The following is a 22,090-nucleotide window of genomic DNA, read 5'->3' as shown; positions in this document are numbered from 1 at the left end:
TATAAGAAAAAAGAATAATACGGAATTGAGAGGTCTTTGCATCATTTCGCTTGATCCATTGATCAACTGTTTACTAAAATTCATGCGCTGGCGCCCGGACGGTAAGGAAATGGGTGAAAAAGAAACAAAAATCAAACCTTAATCTTGATATTCTAACTATGATTTGTTGTCTTTCTATCCGATCCATATTTCTTCCTGTTTTTATCGTTTTGCCCTTGTTTTTCTTTTCTTTATCTTCTTTTCCTTTTATTTTATGCAATCTCCCTCGGAAATCGTATGGTTTTTCTACGACGTAGGGGCGCAAAGAAAGACCCTCCTTATGTCTGCGAGCATATATATAGCATAGTTGACATAATAAGTAATAGGAGAGAGGGCCTGAGCTAGTCACCGAACTAGTTGCACGTGCCAATATTTCTGCCAACATGCTATTTAGAACGAAACGTTCATCCTCGCCAGTTAGTGCCGCCGGTAATCGTCGACGGTCTACCGCCGAACATCATGCCGTACCAAGTCGCCACGTTGATCGCCCGAGCCAAGCTTGGGGCAACCGTCGAACCGTCCAGGACCCGTATTTTACGCCGGGGCGGAATCCTCATCCAACCAGCCACTTCTGCAGACCAAATTTATCTGTGCCAGCCATGGAACACTGAATTTAAAGTAAGTTGTTCCCCCACTAAAAGTCCAGTCAATCTTTATTCTGTATTCCTCAGGGTCGTCGACCCATCAATTCAACCAGAAGAAATTAGACAAAGCATAGAACCCCAAATACAAGCCAAAGTATATGCAGTTCATCGAATTTTTTCTAAGAACAGTAACCATCCCACCCACTTCATGAAGATAGTGACAACGTCGAAGTACAGTGCTGACTGTATTTTACGTGACGGCTGTTATTATCATATATTTCATTTTAGAGCCGAACGCCCACATCGACGACCACTTATACTGGTTCAAACAAAGTACCCAGATATCGCAAACAACCAACGGAAATCTTCCAACATGAAACTACCAAAATACCGCCGAGTCCAGATCTAATTAGAAGAAACATGAAGACAGATTCAGACAACTCGACTCAGAAGACGACAACTCCCACTGTTAGCAACACGCATAAGTTAATTCCATTCAGTCGCTTGTTGCTGTCATGATAATAAGTTCACCACAGAACTAGCTGAAAAAAGTTTCACTTGGAAGTGTGAAAACACAGGATTTCTTATCGATTTTTTTTTCTGTTTGAACATGTGATCTATAAAAATTGTCTGTTATAATGTTTCTACCCCTGGAGCCCCTGATAGCCAATATAAATCCAACCTCTTGATCACCGACTATTTATATTTAAATCTATCAGTATGCTCTGTAATATCGTGTACTTCAACACCTAACAAGAACTAGGCCTAGTCCTTATTGCTTTGTATTACAAAATGTTATTTGAGTACACTATTTTATCTCCTCTCACAAAGTGTTTTTTTCTAACTCGTACTGCTCTCTGTTGGTGCTGATTTTGAAACTTGCATATCTGCATACTAACATGCAAATAATTTTGCAGCTGTTAATTACTTACCTGGCAGTGTTATTGAATAAATGTGTTTTTCCTTGAAGTTTAATAAATTTATAAGTTTTTACTTTCTTGGTTTTTATGCTTTAGTTACATTGTTCGTTACCATTTTTATTCTTCTTTGTAGAAAATTACAAATTATTTTATATCCTTTTTCGAGTTCATAAGTTATGCTCCTGCAGTTCAGATTGTAATGATGACAACTGCTGCAAGTACTATTATTGACCACATCCAATGGGTCTGAACCAAAATGCTTGACCCATGAAGCGACGGCTCTGGTTTGTTGGAAATTGATCAATTTCACACAGCAATTATAATAAACTGATGATTGTCCCATCATGGTTTTCAGTGATTGGGAAGTTTTGGATTTGAACAGCATTTTTCTCCCTCCTGAGTGTACCTCTCAGTTGCATATTGTGTCAGGCCTCTTCCCTTTTGATGGATTTGGTTATTAAGGCATGTTATAGTTTATGTCCTTATTCCCAGTTTCCTGTCTTCTGCCTCTGCTCTTCTAATAGACTAGTCTTTAGATTATTAGTTTTGTTTCCTACTTTCCTGGATTTTTTGGTTCATGTGAGTTGTTTTGGGGAGCATTTGCATTGAGGGAATCAGTATGCTCTGACCCCCCACAAACTGTGGATGATCATGCTTTTGATTATAATTGTTCAAGTTTGATTGGACTCGGTGATCCTGTACCCTTATTTTATTCCTTAAAATATGAATTCATTAATATTACTTTTGCATATAGTGAACAACTTGTAATGCATAATGCAAAATTTATATATGTGATTATAAAACAGTAAAGTTAAGTATGTATAAACCCAAATTGATTAGGAAAAACATTTTAAATAGGTATAAGGGGAAGATAAGACAATGGGTTAATAACCTTTTGTTTCTTCCCATCCAAATTACTGTACACTACAGTTAACGTCTCTTTCACCAACCCTTTTTTATGACCTTCCCAGGTAATTTTCTTTATGGCACTCTTAAAATATTTCTTAAAAAACCTGAAGTCCACTAAGTCCAGACTTTCTGTCATCTAGATAATCTAGATAACAAATAAATTAACAGATTAGTAAGGTAAGATTTCCCTATAATAAATCTGTTTTGGCTTTCTTCTGAGTATTCAGTTTCTATAAAAATATATTTTCATATAATTTTGACATTTTTTTTATCAGTGACATTTGACCTGGATTAGTTTTAAACCACTCATTGAAGAGAAAACATGAAATAGAGAAACAACAAATTGAAAGTAAAAAAACGTAATTTTCAAAAGCCTATAAGACAGCTAGAGGAAGAAAATCGTTTACAAGGAATTAGTAATGCTCTTCCTAAAAATAATAAAGGGTTTTTCTATGTTGCAAAAGATGGGATACAAACCAGGAATGAGTCTGGGAAAGAAAGGTAACATAGTTTAAATGTATATTCACATTACAGCAATAGAATGTAACAAAATGTTTTGATAATACTAGTTAGTTCATCAAGTTCAGTTTATTGTTCTTTTGTTTGACAGCTAGATTCATTATAGTTAACTATAATATATAACTATATATCATAATGAGCAATTTACAAAACTAGTTATCCTTGTACAGACAAAATACTACAACAAATAGCATTTAAGCAGAAATTAATGGATGCTCTTTGTGTGAACTAATAGCAACCAAATAAGCACATGGAAATATATTGTATTGCTTGTAATCATTTCATTTTCTTTCGGTAATCACTCCTGAAAGTATATGTACTTGTGTCATTAACACTAATAAGATTTGCTTACAAGTATTGTTTTTGTCTTTTATTCATATGAATTTTAAACATTTGATGAGTTGATGAATTTGAATCTAAGATTTTTTGCATGTTATAAGCTTGTTTACGATAATGTTGGCTTGTATAACACGTTGGTTACTATTTTTAATTGTTAAAACATTTCTTTAGAGTCAAAATCTTAATTCTGGGAGAACTGGATTAATGGGAACACACAGCTGTTGTGTGGTTTGTTTATTGCCCCTACTAAAAGGCCTGGCATGGCCAGGTGGTTAAGGCACTTGGCTTGTAATTTGAGGGTTGTGGGTTTGATTCCATATCAGGCCAAACATGCTCACCCTTTCAGCCATGGGGGCATTATAATGTGATGGTCAGTCCTACTCTTTCTTAGTGAAAGAGTAACCCAAGAATTGGCAGTGGGTGGTGATGACTAGCTGCCTTGTCTTACATTGTTAAATGGCTAGTGTAGATAATCCTCATGTAGTTTTGCACAAAATTCAAAACAAACCAAACCCTACTAAAAAGAACTGGATGAACACTCTACTGATCAAGCAGCTTATACAGTTAAAATATCTTATTTCTGTATGTGATATTTGTGTCAATTTGCAGCTTTGAAATTTTGAAAATATTTCATTGTGATGTTTTTTTCAGAAATGCTTACCTGTATTGTAATTTTAATTCCTGGTTTTTGTATTTTCTTACATTCTTGTAAACCTTTCCTGTAAAGTTTTTAAATGTTTATAACTTTAAATTTTATATATATTTTAATTGAAAAAAAATGTCACATTCATTTTCATTTCTTTTGTTATACCAAAATTATAAGCTAGCCAACTTTTTAAAGAATTTCTATTCAGAAGGTTTCACTGAATATGTAATATTTTTAAGTTTCTTTTTTATGATGGCCTTTGCCTATTCAAATTGTAACATGGTTGATAAAACTTAATCAAACAAGACCATAATCAGCTGGCTTGTTGATAAGAGGTAAATTGGTATAGTTGAGTACAACATGGTTTAGCTAAACCTACCTCACCATGTTCTGTGAAAACATTTCTTATCATATTGCAGTATTACAGTTCAAGAGTAATTTAAAGTTATAAAGTAACATATCAACAAGCTAAGTTTTTATCACTTTGTTACAGTCTCTACTTGAAACCCCATTGAATTCTATATTTGCATATATGTTTGAACAGAACAGTGTTTATAATATAATTAAATCACTAACTGTTGACTTCTCAAAGCAATTATACTACACCATAACAAATATTCAGAAACAATTGTTGGCTAAGAATCAAAATAACTACAATCGTATTCAAGTTACTAGATCAAATTAGCATTATTTGTTTGGAACTAGCTTAACTCTCCTCCATGAGGATTATAAATCTATGAGGGTATTATGGCCAGAAAAATTTCAGGAAATTCACAGACACTAATGATTTCATTCAAAGCAAGATGAAATGAACTCATAATCAAATTTTGAATTCTTTTATGATTTTGATTAATAAGATTTAATAAGTAAAACATTTTATTGAATAAATTTCAACTTTTAAGTGTTGTTTTTAATATGTCCAAGAATGACAACAAGTTCATTTTTTACAATTAAATTTTTCCCTTTAAGCAGAATGCACCTATCTGGTCATGATAGATTTAATGTAACATAATGTTTTGGAACCACATGGGACCTATTGGTCCATCTCAGCTGTTCCATCTTCTAAGCTAAAATGCATATATTTTTAAATATCTTAAATCCAGCCCTTATTTATATACTTGTGAAGCATTTTCTTAAACTCATTTAAACTTGGTGCACCCACAACATCTGAAGACAACCCATTCCAAAACCTGACCACCTTTAGAAATATAAAACTGTCTTAATTAGCTAAAGATCACTCTTACTTTGCCAAAATTTATACCTGTGTTCCCTAGTCCTGCAACTCTCACTGTTAGGTATGATAAAAACAATGCATCAATACTATAAATTTCCTTTACAATCTTGAGCACCTCAGACAGATCTCCCGTAACTCTTCTTTCTTTAAGAGAGAACAATTAAAGATTTCAAACTGTCCTCATATGACAACCTCTTCATCTTAAGCACCATTCTACTAATCCTTCTCTCAATCATTTCCAACAAAATCAGTGTTTTCCTAAGGTAAGGAACCCAAGACTGAACATAATATTTAAAGTTTGGCCTAACCAATGGCTTTTACAATGAAATTATAACCTCTATAGACTTGTATTAAGTACTTCTGTAGATACAACCTGAAATCCTATTTGCACACTTCTTGAATGACTTCAGAGACTGATGGCTATTACACAAAGCCTTCATGTAGCTTTGCACAAAATTCAGAACAAACCAAACATCTTGTAACACTTGGTTATTCCCATCTACCATAAATTTTCTCATACAGCTGAGTTAAGAGTTATAACAAACAAGCGTGCCCCTACTCTATTTAAATGTAACCCATCCATTACAATAAATCTCTCTTTTTCATTCAATGTATCCTATAAATCAACCAGAAAAGCTGTTCATACTTAAACCAAGCATCCACACAAAAACTGCATCTGTGGTATCTCCCTTTATTATATCTCCTGTTCCATCAATTATATCCTCCACTTACACTGCACAACAATTTTTTTTAACCTTTTGCTTCCTGAAAGGTTTTTGCTGATTATGACAGGTACCTAGTGGGTATGCACAAATATAGTTTTGGTTTTGCTTCATCACGTAGGAACTCTGAGAAGTAGACAGTTAACTGTTTACCAGCAATAATGTATTTAATTACGTTTATGTTTCTAATATACTGTTAAGTTTAATATCATTAAGTGTTTTGCTCCTGATTTTTGTTTGTATTCAATGTTCAGTGCATCACGTTGCAGTGTTCAACAGTAGTCAGCAAGCATTGACGGATCCCAGTTGCCCTGATATAATTTTTTCCGTTGTAGCAAAACTGAAGATTTAGATGAAACGGTACGTAATGGGCAAATTTGGATGTGCTTTTCTTGATCAGCAGCCAAAAATCTACAAGGAACACCCAACAGTGTTCAAGAAGCATACACGTTGTGCAGCGTTATTAGAGTATAGAAGATAACATAAAATTTTAAAGTGTTGCTCAAAACAAACACTTGAAGTGTATTTAGGAAGTGTTAGAGATTACACAAAAAATATTTGAGATTTTGGGGACAAAGTATAGTGTTTTAATCATAACATGAAATCTTTTTGTAGTGTTTTAATCATACCATGAAATCTTTTTGTAGTGTTTTAATCATACCATGAAATCTTTTTGTAGTGTTTTAATCATAACATGAAATCTTTTTGTAGTGTTTTAATCATAACATGAAATCTTTTTGTAGTGTTTTAATCATAACATGAAATCTTTTTGTAGTGTTTTAATCATAACATGAAATCTTTTTGTACTGAGACTAGTAACAAAAACTACTCTATTTTCACAAACAAATCTTTAATAAAAATATTTCATCAAAAAATCAGATTTTTCATTTACAAAATACTTGTCATCTTTACTAAATATCTACCACACTTTAGGTAGATTATCATGTTGTGTCAAAAGTTAGTGCAAATACTTAACATGTACAAATGTGTAGATGAATTGGTATATACACTGCTGGCCAAAATCTTAAGGCAAATGAAAATAAAGAAAAAATATGTATTTTGCATTGTTCGACTCGACCACTTATTTGAGTAGAGTTTCGAAAGGTGAAAATGAGAAAAGGGAAAATACAAAAACTTTTTTAGTGCTTAATATGGAAAATGTGAACACTATAAAATTAGCCTAAATACTAGCTAGTCAAAAGTTTAAGACCATACTGAAACAAAGCGTTAATTAGTAAACACGTAACGAAATTTAGGCATCTGTGTTCAAGCACTAGTGTTGTCAACATCTCCCACTGACATCTCCTGTGTTACATTGGGTTAAAACATGGCAAAGGCTAAAAAGTTGACAGAGTTTGAATGTGACAGAATTGTCAAGCTGCAAGAGCAAGGTCTCTCTCAACGTGCCATCGCTGGTGAGATTTGGTATAGTAAAACTGCAGTTGGAAATTTCTTAAAAGACCCTGAGGGATACAGAATGAGAATTTCAAGTGATTGGCCCAAGAAAATTTTGCCATCGTTGAGCAGGAGGATTTGATGGGTTGTCTGGCAACACACCAGCAGATTGTCGAACCACATTAAGGTCCATAAGGACACAGAATGCAGCTCAAGAATAATAAGAAGGCATCTACAAGAGAAAGGCTTTAGAAACTGTAAACTCTTCAAAGGCCACACTTCCTTCCACACCAAAAGATAGCTCAGTTAAACTTTACTGAGAAGCACCAAACATGGGATGTAAAAAAGTGGACAAAGGTTTTGTTCTTTGATGAGAAAAAAAAATTAACCTGGATGGTCCGGATGGCTTCCAGTGTTACTGGCACAAAAAGGATATCCCACTGGAGACATTTTCTACATGACACTGTGGAGGAAGTTCTATAGTGATCTGGGGTGTTTTCTCCTTCCATGGAACAGTGGAGCTTCAGGTTATACAGGGGCATCAAACAGCAGCTGGCTACACTGGCAAGATGGAGAGAGCATCCTTATTGACTGAAGGCCCTCGCTTGTGTGGAAATGACTGGATCTTTCAGTAGGACAATGCTGCAATCCACAATGCCTGCAGGACAAAGGACATTTTTCATGGTGAATAACGTGATTCCTTTGGACCAACCAGTGTGTTCTCTTGAACTGAACCCCATTGAAAATGTTTGGGGGTGAATGGCAAGGGAAGTCTATACAAATGGATGTCAATTCTAGACAGTGCACGATCTTCATAAAGCCATCTTCACCACTTGGAATAACATTCCAGCCAACCTTCTGCAAATTCTTATATTGACCATGCCAAAGTGAATGTTTGAAGTTATTCACAATGATGGCCATGCAACTCACTATTGAGACCTCTTGTTGGGCATTTACTACCCTGTTTAGGACTTCTTTTTAGTATGATCTTAAAATTTTGACCAGCTAGTATTTCAGCTAATCTCGTGTTCACATTTTCCTTATTAAATGCTAAAAAAAAGTTTATTTTTATTTTCCCTTTTCTTATTTTCATCTTTTGAAGCTCTACTCAAATAAGTGGTCAAGTCAAACAATGCAAAATACATATTTTTTCTTTATATTCATTGGCCTTAAAATTTTGGCCAGCAGTGTATTGTACTGAGCTCATAGTAAGAGGGTTAATCTAAGCCTAACATTTAGTGCTAATGACCTAGTTATAACTTCATCCTTACAGTTAATTTTGGACAGTATTCTTGGCAAAATTAAGTTATGAACTTTATCACTACCTTGTACTTATTAATCAGCTCTTCTGATCTACCTATCCCTACATCATTAACCCATACTTCCACACAAAAACTGCATCGCTGCTATATCTGTTTATTATATCTCCTGCTCTGTCAATATCCTCCACTTGTACTTCTGGGTAACATAACCTGATTCTTTTCTCCCTATTTATTCCACAGACTATCCTATCCATATGTCAAGGAAACACCTATAACTATAGCCTCCTTTTCATCCACATACTTCTCTGATCCTTTTCTTTTTCTTTTCTCCAATAGTTCTCATATGCAGAAGCTAAGAGCTGAAATTTGTTGCTCAACAGACAATGCTCGTTATAACCAAATTTGTTCCTATTTCTAATAACTCCTTTTAACTTCCCGAAAGTCACATTTTATGTGTAAAGCCACTTTTCTGCTATCTCTAACACTCCATCCCTGTTAAATTGCCAGAAACCCTTTATTTCAAACCAACTTCTGTATCAAAATCATCTACAATTATCATGTTTCAATTATTCTCATTATATAAAAATGATCCATTCCTACTAGTTCTCTAGTTATCTTTTATATTTCTTATACTTCTAGTATTACAATAATAACAATTAAACTTAATCTTATAACTCCTATGCTTATTACATATCCTAAACATTTCTTTGCCTCTTATTAATTTTGCATTTAGTTTTCCTGGGCCTTGACAATTGTTTAGACCTTGTGTAATTCTTTTCATATAGCTGAGTTAAGAGTTATAACAAACAAGCCTGCCCCTACCCTATTTAAATATAACCCATCCATTACAATAAATCTTTCTCCACTCAATGTATCCCATAAATCAACCAGAAAAGCTGTTCATACTTGAACCAAGCATTTATCCTTAGTGACCTATTTATAGCTTCATCACTACAGTTAATTTTGGCAGCATCTTTGATAAAACTAACTTATGACACTTTTCATTAAATGATTCTTAACTAAATGCATCTCTGCAAGCTCCCTTTATTAAATTTTCTGCTCTGTCAGTTATATTCTCCTTCTATATCACTGGGTAGGATAATCTGATTTTCTGTGATGACGAGAAACCCACTTGAAGTAGAAGTGTATTCTAAAGACGGCTGGTATAGGTATTAAAACTTATTAAAATAGACCTTCTTAGGTCATCTTCAGGTTAAGAAAACTTTAACATTGTTCTCTATTTTAATAAAAGTTTTAATACCCATACCAGCCATCTTTAGAATACATGATGTGATTCTTTTCTCCCTTTTTAACATGCTGGTTATTGCACACACATGCCTTTTCAAGGAATCACCTATAACTATATCCTCCTCATCATCCACATCCTTTGCTGATCCTTTGGTTTTTCTTCCATCTAATAGTTCCTAGTCTTCAGGTTCAACAGAATAGGCACTTTGTAACTAACTTTATTACTTTTTACTCTAATACTTTTCATTGTGCCTTCCTGAAAGTCACTACTAGCTGATTTATTCCTTGCACATAAAAGCTTAAGCTCCTCCTGAAATTCTGCTGCCATTTCCCACAGTCTACATATCTCTATTTGTTGCCTCTTGTTAAATTATGATGGGCTCTAATGTATAAACTCTACATAAAAATTGCACATCTTCATTATTAGCTTTCTTAAAAGTGCATGCAAGTCCTCGGTTCCCAAATAAATCCCCCAAATTGTGAATGCTTGACTCTTATACTAGTCATAAACATTGTATCAAAACTTATAACCAGAACATAAATAGTTGATACCAAATACCAGTAGCCTATTATTTACTGTTACTGTTAAGCCTAATGTGTAAGAACCAGTTTTTTTCTGAATAGTTTGTCTGCACACTGAAGTAGTAAAGCTTATCTTTAACTATATAGAACATAGTAATAGAACATAATTTATTAGAACTAACAATATACTTAATTTTAATAATAAATTGTATTTATGTATTTGCTGTAATATAGCCTGATTTATATTATAACCTGCTAATATCTATAAGATGAATTTAAACTAATGGATCCAAGTTTGAATAAACAAGTTAATTCTTAAAACACCAAAAGACAACAAAAAGAACTTAGAGTATATAGCTTATTCTTTTCTGCTCAGAAATTTTTAGAAACAGTTATAATCATCACTGAATTTCAGGATATTGAGGTACCACATGAACCGTGGTTCTGGCCACAGAGTGAAATGACTGATGCCAACTTGAATGAATCTGATGATGATGATAATGCTGAAAAGGAAGAAGAAGAGGAATTAGATGTGAGTATTAGAGTAGTGTTTGGTTCCAGTAAGGTGAAAAACTATTAATCAGTAAGAGGTTGTTCATTTGTGTTTCAAATAATTCCACAGATAAAATTATTATCTTAAAATGAGTATTATCAGAAAAACTTGCTGGCAAAATATATTAGCATAGAAATGTATAAACTTTTTCTTTTCTGGTTAAAAGTGTTATTTTCTTAAATTAGCATGTAAAGAAATTGATAATGGTTTTCTTTACTATAGCCATCAGAAAAACTGGAAATATTGACAGCTTACCTCAGAAGTACACATTTTTACTGTGTATGGTGTGGAACAGCACATGAAGGTGAGAATTTTATATATATATATATGTTGGGTGAGAGACAAATAACTCTGAAACACAGAGATATACAAAAATGATTGTTATTGGTTTCAAATGAGGTGTTATAATGTCATCAAGATAATTCAAAATTGCATCCATCAATATGTTTATTAATTTTCTCCACATGGTTGGTCAGTATTAGTAACCTGATCATAAAGTTACTATCATAGTTTCCATACTATAACTTTTAATCCTACTGACGTATCTTCTTATGGTCACAGGCCATGCCATTGTGTTTATAGACGTGTATACAAAATGTTATTAAACTATTTTGGGACTGTATGTAAATAAGTTTGGCATCAAATTGTTCATTTAATTTAAATTTAGTATTGTACATTAGTTAGGTTCTTAATTTAAAAATAAATACTAAAAAAAACACCCTAAATATCAATTTCTGCATGTTACATGAAAAGTTAAATGCAGCATTGGTTGAAATTAGATTTTTGATATGTTCAGATGCAAAGTCTATAGCTACTTATGAATTAGATATTCAAATTATCAATAATTACAAACTCAAATATATCTTTTCTATTTTCTGAGATGTTCATATATTTATTGAATCAATTCACTTTTTTTTTTTAAATGCTTGCATATCTACACCTGTTTCATCCATGAACATGCACATAACCAATCAAAAGCTGAGAATGTCCCATAAATGGTTTTCTCAGCCTTTGGAAAGTATTTGCTTGGCAAACTTTCTTTTTATGTTAGTTTTCAAGTAGTAAGATAAGACATTGGTGAGCTTGAAAATTCATATTTTTTTAAGACCGAAATATAGCTTAATTACTAAGCTTGATAAATTGTAGTGGAACTATATGGTATTGGTATAATAATTTATGATTTTTGTTATTTCAAAATGTATATATAAAACCTAAAAATATTTTATTTTACATCCTCTATGTTTGAAAGTTGATGAGGCTTAGCAACTTACAGCAAGCAGCAAACAAGTACACAGTTTGTAACTAGAAAAGATAATTGTTTTCTATACTTCTTTATTTACTGAAATTTAAGAACTTGTTTGTAATGATGTGTGTGTAATGTATTATAATTGAAATACAACTATATTTTACAAAATACTGGAGAAGACACCAAAGACAGGTCAATATATAATGACCAGTTTTAATCTCTTGGATATGATAACATGAGTGTATGTGTGGTGTATCATTGCAACTTCTGTTTTAATAGTTAGGCACAGTTGAAGGTCAATAACATGAAAATAATAAATCTGTTAGATGTATAACATTAAGATTTAAGCTATTTAGAATAAACATTTATGTTTTCATCCTAGAATGTAGTCATTCTAGAATGAAGAAACATAATTTATATATATTTCCAAACTTTTCATGTTGGTTATCATCTGTACAGAGATACAATAGTGACAATAAAATATAAAGTTTTTTCTAAAAAATTTGATAATTACTTGATGATTACAAAGACTTGTGAAATATGAACATTTTCTCATGCATTAAAGTTTTTTAATCTTAAAATCAAAATGGCTCTGCATGTTGGATAGTCAACATTAGAATAAAAAGTGCATGAGAAAAGCATTGCTTAAAAATCTTATATTTTGCATATGAAAATCTTGTAATGTTTGCTGATGATCAACAAAATTTCATGGAGAAACACATACTGTATTAGACTTTATATATTTGACTTATTATAATCATAAGTTCAAAATGATTATGAGGTCAGTCTTTGGGAGCAAGCTTGTTGTGAAAGAGTTAATGTATTTCATGTGTCTATCTTCACAAAATTTGGCAAGCTTTCGGCAAGTCTTTTGTTTTTAAAAAATAATATTTTTTATTTAAGCAATTTTATTCAAGATTTCTCGGTGAATATATGGAATCACAGTATTGACTGCTCTGACTTTAAAGTGATTTTGTGTTCAGATTAGAAATACATTTCATTTGAAAATATTCAAATATCTTTTGCATAACCTCTAAAACATCCTAAATAGTTCTCAAACATTGTTTTTCATTAATACTGTATATTTTATATCATTTTCTTCACCCTAACTACACAGATTTGATCAATTTGACCAACCCTGTAACTACCATGAAAAAAAAACATAAATTACCTTTTTATCTTTCTAAAATGGTTACTGTTTGTAACAGGAAACTACAGTTCTTCATCTCAAATAAATTAAAAGCTTGTCACAGCTACTTTCATCTATATTTAATTTTATTATAATTTTTACTTTTGAATTATATATAACTAATAATCCCGCCACACAATCCCATAGCTTGGTAAACATGAAGCTTATGTTACCTTATTGAATGATTTAATGTACAAATTACTCATGAGTATACCTCATGAAGATTTTTGTTTTCATAATCTTAACTGATATAAACTTGTCTAAACTAAAGTTTTAATTGTGAACCTGACGATGACCGAAGAAGGTCGAAACGTTGTTCGCTCTTCTATGTAAAGTGTTTTCTCAGCCCAAACAAGCCGTTTTTGCATATAAATTTCTAATTTTTTCATTTGATTTACTTTTGTAACACATAAATGAAAAATATTTATGGAAAACAATGAATATAATGCCTTTTACAATTAATATAATACCTTTTATAATGAATACAATATCTTTTACCTCATTTCTTTTGTTTTTGGTTGCTGGTGAAAGTTAATACCTACTTTTTATATTGATGGTAACTAAATTATTATTTTGTTTATTTACATAATGCACCGAAGATAGAATAATAGCATACAATGCAAACAGTGTCCTGTAATTATTTTTATTTAACTGGTTTTTCTAACTAATACAAGAGAGGCTTAAATCAGTTCCTTTAACTGCTCAACCTGAATATGATGAGATACTTTCAAATTGAAGACAGTTCACAGAATTCTGTACTGATACAAATGTAGCATTATACATCATTGCAGGGATTAAAACGTGGCTTCTCTGTTGGTTATAACTGATATAGTATAAAAAAATGAGAGAACTGTTGGAAGTTTGTGAGGATATAACAGGTGAGCATGGGAAGAGGGTTAGATTTTCTAGCTTGGTTCCATTAGCAAATAAGATTAAAACAATAAAAATGTGACTTTCCCTGAGTAATATTTACATCACAGTGATTAATTTAGATTGAATTCTGTACTTCAGAGAAGGGTTGTAAATAAATGAGAGAAGAGGAAAGACCTAGAAAAAAAATATTGTAATTCTCATACTAGGGGATATTAAGAGTTGTTTTAAATGTTTTCTTATAAAAGTAAAATCTTAAGACTTGATGTTTAACTATGTTTTGATGCCAAGTTTATTCATATACATTGATACTAAAGTTTAATTAAATTTTAAATGTAACTGTTGGAGGTTGTGAAATTTAGTTTTAATCTGTTTGTACATCAATTATGAGTATATGAACCTGTATCACATAGCTACTGACATTTATTTCCATCATATGTGAAGGATGACACCCAGAAACCATTCAATATACCATGTTAGAGCAGCTTGGAAATTCTGGTAATATGGTGTGGACTATATTAACTATTCTTTAGATGACTGGGGAACAATATCAGAAGTGTGCTACCTCAAGTAGGGAGCTTTTCTTCAGTACCTTTTAATCTCTCTGAATCCTTTGAAGGTGCAGTGGACTGATTACCCAGAAATCTGACCTTGTACTTCAGACCAATGTGTAGTACAACTGTGTGTGTGGAAAGCTGGACTTATGCCTGTGACTGTTGATCTTGAAGTACAGTTTGGGTAATATGTGGTTCAGAATGTTACATTTGTTATTGTTTACATCTTTGTAATAGACATTTTGGACCTTGAACGACCTCAATGATATTTTATGAAGGTTGGCTCACAACACCTTATTTTATATCACTATTAGAAACAATTATTTTCCTCTATTTCTGTATTATTTACCTGTGAATGTTCTTCAAAATCTCTATGTTCCTGACAATAAACATTTAATATAAAGATTGGGCTGGTACTGTTATGCTTTGTGTAATAAAGTAATTGCTGTGTACTTGAAACAAAACTGTATAAAAAGGATTTTAGCTTTTTAATTGGTGTTTGATTTATACAGTATTGGAAGTCATTATTAAATTAATGAATAACGTGTGTATAAAATGCAATTATTATTGATTGTTTCCTCCTTTTGCATGAAAATAACCAACACCTCAGGACAGTTATGCTTCCTAATACATTGCCAGCTTTCAGTATTTAAATGGTAACTTGTGTACTACATGAATTAATAGCATTACATAGAATCTCTTGTGTCTCATCCATTCCAGCTGATGAGTTCTGATATTAAACAAAATGCTTATTATGTTGTAAGTTGAGGAAGACAGAAGTTAAATCTGAACTGCTGTTCATTGCATCTATCTGATTTCAAACCACAATGTATAAAGTAAGTAGAATATGAAAACAAAATATTGAAGTTAACTTGTTTTTGTATATAAACAATAGTTTTTTCAGTGATACAGAGGAAAACATTTTTTATTGACAATGTTCCCTGTAATTTTTCAATTCATCTGCAGAATGATTTCTTTTAATGTACACCAGCATCAGAGTAATGTGTGGATGTGCACTATCAGCTGGTTATTTAAGTTTTAAGCCTATCAACTGCCAGGGTTATTGAGATTTTTCACTATTACTGAGGATGTGCATGGCTGGAATTACTAATTGTGCATCATTTGACTGGTTGTTGTTTGTTCATGCATCATAGAAGGAATTCTGATTATAATCAACATACAATAGTTATAACAGTGGGCTATGTATCATCCAGTAGTGTTGGAAATCGATACAAAATTGATGACACCCATATTACTTACAGATGAAGGTCAATTCTAACCTATCATCATTTCATGCAGGGATTATTCTTCCTCTAGTAAGACAATATCCCAAACTTTCACCAAATGTTATATAGGGTAGTATGTGAAAATAAAAGATGTTGATGAATTGTAAGTTAGCTTTGTTAAAGTTGTGATATGATTGTTATTAAAATATGTCAGTTTTCATAGAAACTGAGATCAAACACAAAACAAAAATTAGGCTAAACTGTTGAGAGTAATATATGACATTTTGAACAGTATTCGTTGCCATATATTAATAATCTTATAGCAGCATAAAAACAAAGTGCAATGTTCTGTTTAATGTAAATTCAAAATGCTAAAATATTGACTTATTTGCTTTCACCAAGTATTTTTTTTAGAATGATACGATAAATTTCATTCAGTTGTAATAACTCATTGTATGGAAATCACCTGTATTCTTACACAATGCATGAATATTTTGTCTAAAATGTTTCTTTAAAGCTATGCTAAATAACCTGTTTATTTTATCTTCATGATAATTTTTATATGCTGTAGTTATATATTCTCAATTTCCTCCTTGCTGTTTTAAGTAGGCATCATGGTAATTTAATACTAAACATAAAGTAACATTTAATACCATCTACAAAACAATAAAAAATTCTTTAATTACCAAATAACATTGATAAATTCTATTTAATTTCATATCATGCATTTGTTTTTTAGTTTAACTTAACCTTTTTCTCCTGGAGGTACAAAGGTGGCTTTTCAATACATACTTCTGTCTTATCTTTTTCTTCACACTGTTTGGTAATGTGTTAGGTACCATCTTCTAACTAAATTAATGTTACATTATACATTTTTTGGTTCAAGGGAATTCTTGTAATTGTTGGAACAAAACTTCCAAGTTCATGTTACTGGACAAGAAAACAAATTTAATTGCTTGATTTTTGTACCTGTGGAGTAATAACATGTATAATCACTAGACTTTGCAAGGTGATTTCCTGTCCCTAAGATTTTGTTTTTAAGTTGTTACTTTTGAAACTTGAAGCAATACACTTTGTATCAAAATAGTATTGCCTTTATGATGCCTGTTTGATTTACAGATTCTATTCACTTGAAATTGATATAAAATTTCATTATCTGTGTTGTCTCTTACAAAATTAGTTTGACTAATGTAATCAAGGTTTCCCAAACAATTTACAAAAATTAGTTCGGAAAAAAACCCTTTCTGTACCATTTAAAATTGTAAAAAAATAATGTTTGTAAATTTATGAAATATAATTGTGTAAAATTAAACAATGTGCTGTAGTTGAACTAACTAAAAGAATATCTTTGTTTTAGTTTATAAACACAAAGTACTTCCAAGAACTGTTGAATTGTAAATAGTGATATGAAGACATATTTGGTCATATTAAGTCAATGATTGACAACGTGACCCAAGAAGACCTTAGATAGTTTAATTGTGGAAGTTATCATGGTGTTTATGTATATTATTTTAAGAAATTTATTAAATATAAGTATGGCTATGTGGGAATCAAACAAGCTCTCTCTGAAGGTCTAAACTAATAGAGCCCAGTAATTAACTGATTACATTCATGTGTAGGTATTTGCATGCTTTTGAGTTTCTTTATAACATGCAAGTTATTTACATGTAAAATGTGTATGCTGACCTTACATTCTTATGTTGCAAAAACAGATTTGAAACAGTACATCCACATTAACATTTTGGTTTTGTTTAAGTTGCAGTGATCTATGGTGTTATATAAAAATGTATCTCATACAGTGTATATGTTGGTTATAAGATGTTTTTTTCTCTACAAGTGGGTTTCTCGTCATCACTGTTCATAAGATGACCTGTTATGTAAATGTGTATCTTATACAGTGTACAAGTTGGTTATAAGATGACCAGCTGAGAACTTGAGCTTTATCAACTCACTCATCATCCTTCCTATGTCTATGTAGAATAGTGTATGCTGGGTGCTATGAAGCTAAAGTCCATCAACCACCTTTCCTCACTTTAAAAAAAAAAAATGTAAATGCTAGATGTATTCATGAAAAATGTACTTTTGTTATCAAACTTTCATGATTTAGTTAAAAGAATATAACTCAAACATGATATAAATTTTGCAAAGTGTTAAAACTTCAGTTTTTCTTACTAAAGTATATTATGCTTCTTCACATGAACAGTTATCCAACCTTAGAATTGCAATATTTTTTCTTCTAAGAATTAATCATTAGTCCACACTGTCATGGGAAATGATTCAGATTTTTAGTGTAACAGAGTTTAATTATTTAATAAACAAAAATCTGTTAATCTTGCATATTTCTTTGCATGGTTATGATCTCCATGTACTTTTACTTTGTGGCAAGTAGGTTGTAATTTACTGTAGTATTGAATCATTTTAATTGTGGTGCCATAATAAAATGTAGTCTAGAAACACGTATCAAGAATGAAAGCAGAAATATATTTCAAGTAGCATTTAAGTTAGTAGAGACTTATGCACTTATTTACAGTTTATATAATTATTTACCCGAGAATTGTAATTGGAGTATTTGGTATTTAACACCTTTTTGAAAATATTTATACACCAAATAGTTTTAGATCCATGATCTTGTGTATATAGGTCTCTCAAAAAATATATGACCCAAAATCATGAAAACAAAAACATAGTAATGCTTCAAATAATCACACTAACCACTGTTATTTTACAGATAAAATGAGTGATTTAACCCAATTTTGTTTGATGCTTTCTTTACATTGAATTTTGTAACAACCAAAAACAAGTTATTAAGTTGAGGAAGAAATTTATTCAATCCTAAAAGAACAAAATAGTCTTTAATGCAACACCAAACTGATATATTTGAATTAGAAAACTTTGGTCCTTGAAATTAATACTTATGGGTGTAAATATCCCATGCACTAGGTATATACATGTCCCTAACATTAGAAAGAGCCATGTCATGAGTGAAAATATTTTGGGAATTAACCATATTTTCATAATGTCAGATAACTAAATATTGTCCATTTTAACAAAAGATCATTAAGTCAGTTGTTATAATGCTAGCTACTGTGAATAAGATCACATTCCAGTCATGTCAGAAAGCAAGAATTTCTGGGCAGCCACAACTAACAGAATGAACTCTTAATGCTGTGAAAATAAGCATGGAAAGTAGTGGAGCTCAGATGGCCACTAGTGTTGCAGTACCAGGTATAAACATGCCTCAGTACCATCAAAAGTTACTTTTTTAGCATGGGTTACAATGACAGGGCAACTGGACAGAAGCTACTCTTCACTTCAGACAGTATTGTACATTGACAGCAGAAGACATAACAGATGTTATCACACACTCCTTTATTTTTGGACAATGTAATTTTTTTCTCTGAGTCCTAATTTCTATAGTTTTATGACAGTGGACAAAGGACACGCCTAGGATTAGTGAATATTTTTCTAGAAACTTTTGTTGAATCATCTGCAACTTATGACAACAGAATTCTCTCAGTTAGGGCATAAGGTGTTATTTAAATATTATGACAGTGACAGCTCAGTATGTGTAGGCCAAGTTACTGTTGCTTAATACATTGGAGTTCTAGAGCAGAACCTTATATTTGCCTATATCAGTAACCACCTTACTACACAAGACAGTGTTTTTCATACAAGGTAAAGCTTGTGCTCAGTTCAACTCATAAAATAATTCCTTGAATGTATCACCACTGTTTTGTGGACAAGCCACTCATCAAATGTGAGCTTTTTTAAACACATGTAACCTGTTCTTTATTATTTTCTGTGAACAATGAACTTCTTGGGTCATCTTCATCAGATTCTTTGTTGAGACTGGGTTGTATTCTCAGGTTTCAGATTTTGTGCATAAAATGTGTAACCACATTTGTCTTGAATATTGCAAAGGACAGATTTATTAGATGTTAATGGTAACTTCATATACCTAGTTTCATATTGGTTTATTTAATGAAATGTTTTTATTTCCAGAGTGGCTCTCTACTTGTAGGTAAGATGTAAATCTGTAAGTAAAGGAACAGTATGATCGATTTTACATAAAAGTTAATAACAGATCTGGAATGCTGTTAAGAGAACACCACAGAAAACAATATTTACAAATACGTGCTTTCAATGAGCTTTTCTACTGAAGGAACGAGTGAACTCTAAAACTTGTCATATATTACTTTGGTTAAGAAAGGTTATTCACAATATGTTCTTATATCAACAAAATGTTTTGTCAAAAACATTGAAACTATTTACAATATATTTTATGTAATTTTTAGAAAAAAAAGTTTTCAGTGCTTGCTTTTTATTCCTTGTTTCATAAGACCAAAATTATAACAGCTGAATTATTTTGAAAGGGCTGAACACCCTTAAATTTCTTTTCTCATTGCAGATTTTACAGACTTGTCAGATAACTGCCCAGGAGATACAAGTGAAGATCATCTGTAACCAGAAATTCTTTTATCTATGTTTATTGATATATTTATTTGTACAGCAGGCATGACAATGTATTATACATTTAATGCACTGCACTAAGAAGCACTGTATTATATGCATTTTACTTTAAGTAATGTGTTTTTGATCACAACTGCAAATTATTAATTTCTATTTGGTTTATAGTTGTTATGAGTATTTCATTTACTTAAGATAAAGTATATTGAATGCTTTTCTGAATTTACAAAAAGAAATGCATAAACTCTGCACATGTAAAAACGATATTTAGTGTTTGTGGAATCATATTTTGCTGGAAATTTATAAAATAATATTAACCAATGAAAGGGGCAGAATATTGTGTTGCTATTTCAAAGAAATTATGTAGAAGTAAATTTCTTTTTTGTAAAACTGTTTCAGAGTTCTCTATGATAGATATTCAGAGCTATGTAATCTACAACACTGTGAAGCATGAATGAACACAATTAATAGTTTACCTAGCATCTGTTTGAAGAATGCCTTGAACTTTTTGTAAATCTTGTATCCACAGTGTACATTATTTTAATATACACGTGTTACAGGGGCATTCTTGTATATCTCATAAACTTTACCTAAAATAAAAATAAGTTACTGTTCTAGAGCAAATGTTTTATTGAGTTATATTTGTTGACAAAAAATATAGTACTATCTGTTTTATATCCATGTAACTACTTTGCAAGGTGTGAATGGATTTTCACACAAATTGGTAGGGAGGTTCATTATGTCTGTGCATTGGGTACAAACAGATTTTCAGTTTTGTACTTTTATTGGGTGTTTTTGTATTCTTTTAGCACTACTTCACCCGTCTATATATATCTTTGCCAAATTTGGTATGGAGGTTTATTGGGTACATGGAGAAGATACAAATTTTAACTTTTGTTGTCAAATGAGCATTTTTGCATTTTTTATGACAACTTCAACCTCTGTTGATGGATCTTCACCAAATTTGACGCTACTATTTTACCAACGAATAGTGGATTAACCGTCACATTATAATGCTCCCCCCATAGCTGAAAGGGGGAGTATGTTTGGTGTGACGGGGATTCAAACCCGCGACCCTTGGATTACGAGTCGAACGCCTTAACCCACCCGGCCATGCCGGGCCTGTGTATAGATAAACATACTGTAAGTGTTAATGACATAAACTCTCTTGAGGTGTACTTAGTGATTAACTAGGGTTTTTTCATTATATATATTAATTTGCTAAACTGTTAGATTGCATTTCTATATTAATTAGTTTTTTCTTTTTTTGAAAATTTCATGATTGCCTACATTTAACTTGATGTAATTTCACTTGCAGAAATATTTAAGAAACATGGCGTCTTTCGCGTGTGCAAGCATTAATGAAAGAATTTGTGGACGACCTTTGCCCAAAAATAACTACACAACATCATCGGTTTACATTGGCAGGAACAAGTTATCATACCTGCAACAAGAATAAAGGATAAAGACTGGAAAGGAAAATTTTAAATAAAGTATGCGGAAAAAAGAGATTAAAAATATTATAGTAACATTTAAAACATATTTTCATTTCTTAAACTTAATCATTTGTACTTTGTTAATAATACATAGACTTAACGATATAATAGAGAAAATGGGAAATAAAATATAAATATTCACTTCAAAAG

The 22,090-nt window shown here is 31.6% G+C and overlaps 1 protein-coding gene across 7 annotated transcripts; it reads left to right on the top strand.

Annotated features, from left to right (window-relative positions):
* Window positions 1–69: 69 nt before the first annotated feature.
* LOC143233053 (G patch domain-containing protein 11-like) lies at window positions 70–21,068 on the top strand. Of its 7 annotated transcripts, none has more exons than XR_013018004.1 (5): window positions 70–657; window positions 10,755–10,871; window positions 11,115–11,196; window positions 14,731–14,935; window positions 20,386–21,068. XR_013018004.1 is itself a non-coding variant. In XM_076469241.1 (4 exons), exons 1-4 carry the CDS (start codon window positions 499–501, stop codon window positions 14,828–14,830), a joined length of 366 nt encoding a protein of 121 aa, XP_076325356.1. In that variant the 5' UTR covers window positions 70–498; the 3' UTR covers window positions 14,831–20,357. The 7 variants fall into 7 exon arrangements, 4 of the variants coding, with proteins under 4 accessions (XP_076325356.1, XP_076325153.1, XP_076325263.1 ...); XR_013018076.1 differs by having other exon boundaries at window positions 71–657; window positions 14,823–14,935; XR_013018044.1 differs by having other exon boundaries at window positions 72–657; window positions 14,817–14,935.
* The last annotated feature ends 1,022 nt before the right edge of the window (window positions 21,069–22,090 follow it).

This window comes from Tachypleus tridentatus, chromosome 1 (genome assembly GCF_004210375.1).
Source record: "Tachypleus tridentatus isolate NWPU-2018 chromosome 1, ASM421037v1, whole genome shotgun sequence".
In the NCBI taxonomy this organism is placed as follows: Eukaryota; Metazoa; Arthropoda; class Merostomata; order Xiphosura; family Limulidae; genus Tachypleus; species Tachypleus tridentatus.
Note: the sequence above shows the minus strand (reverse complement) of the source record. Positions and strands in the feature narration are given on the sequence as shown.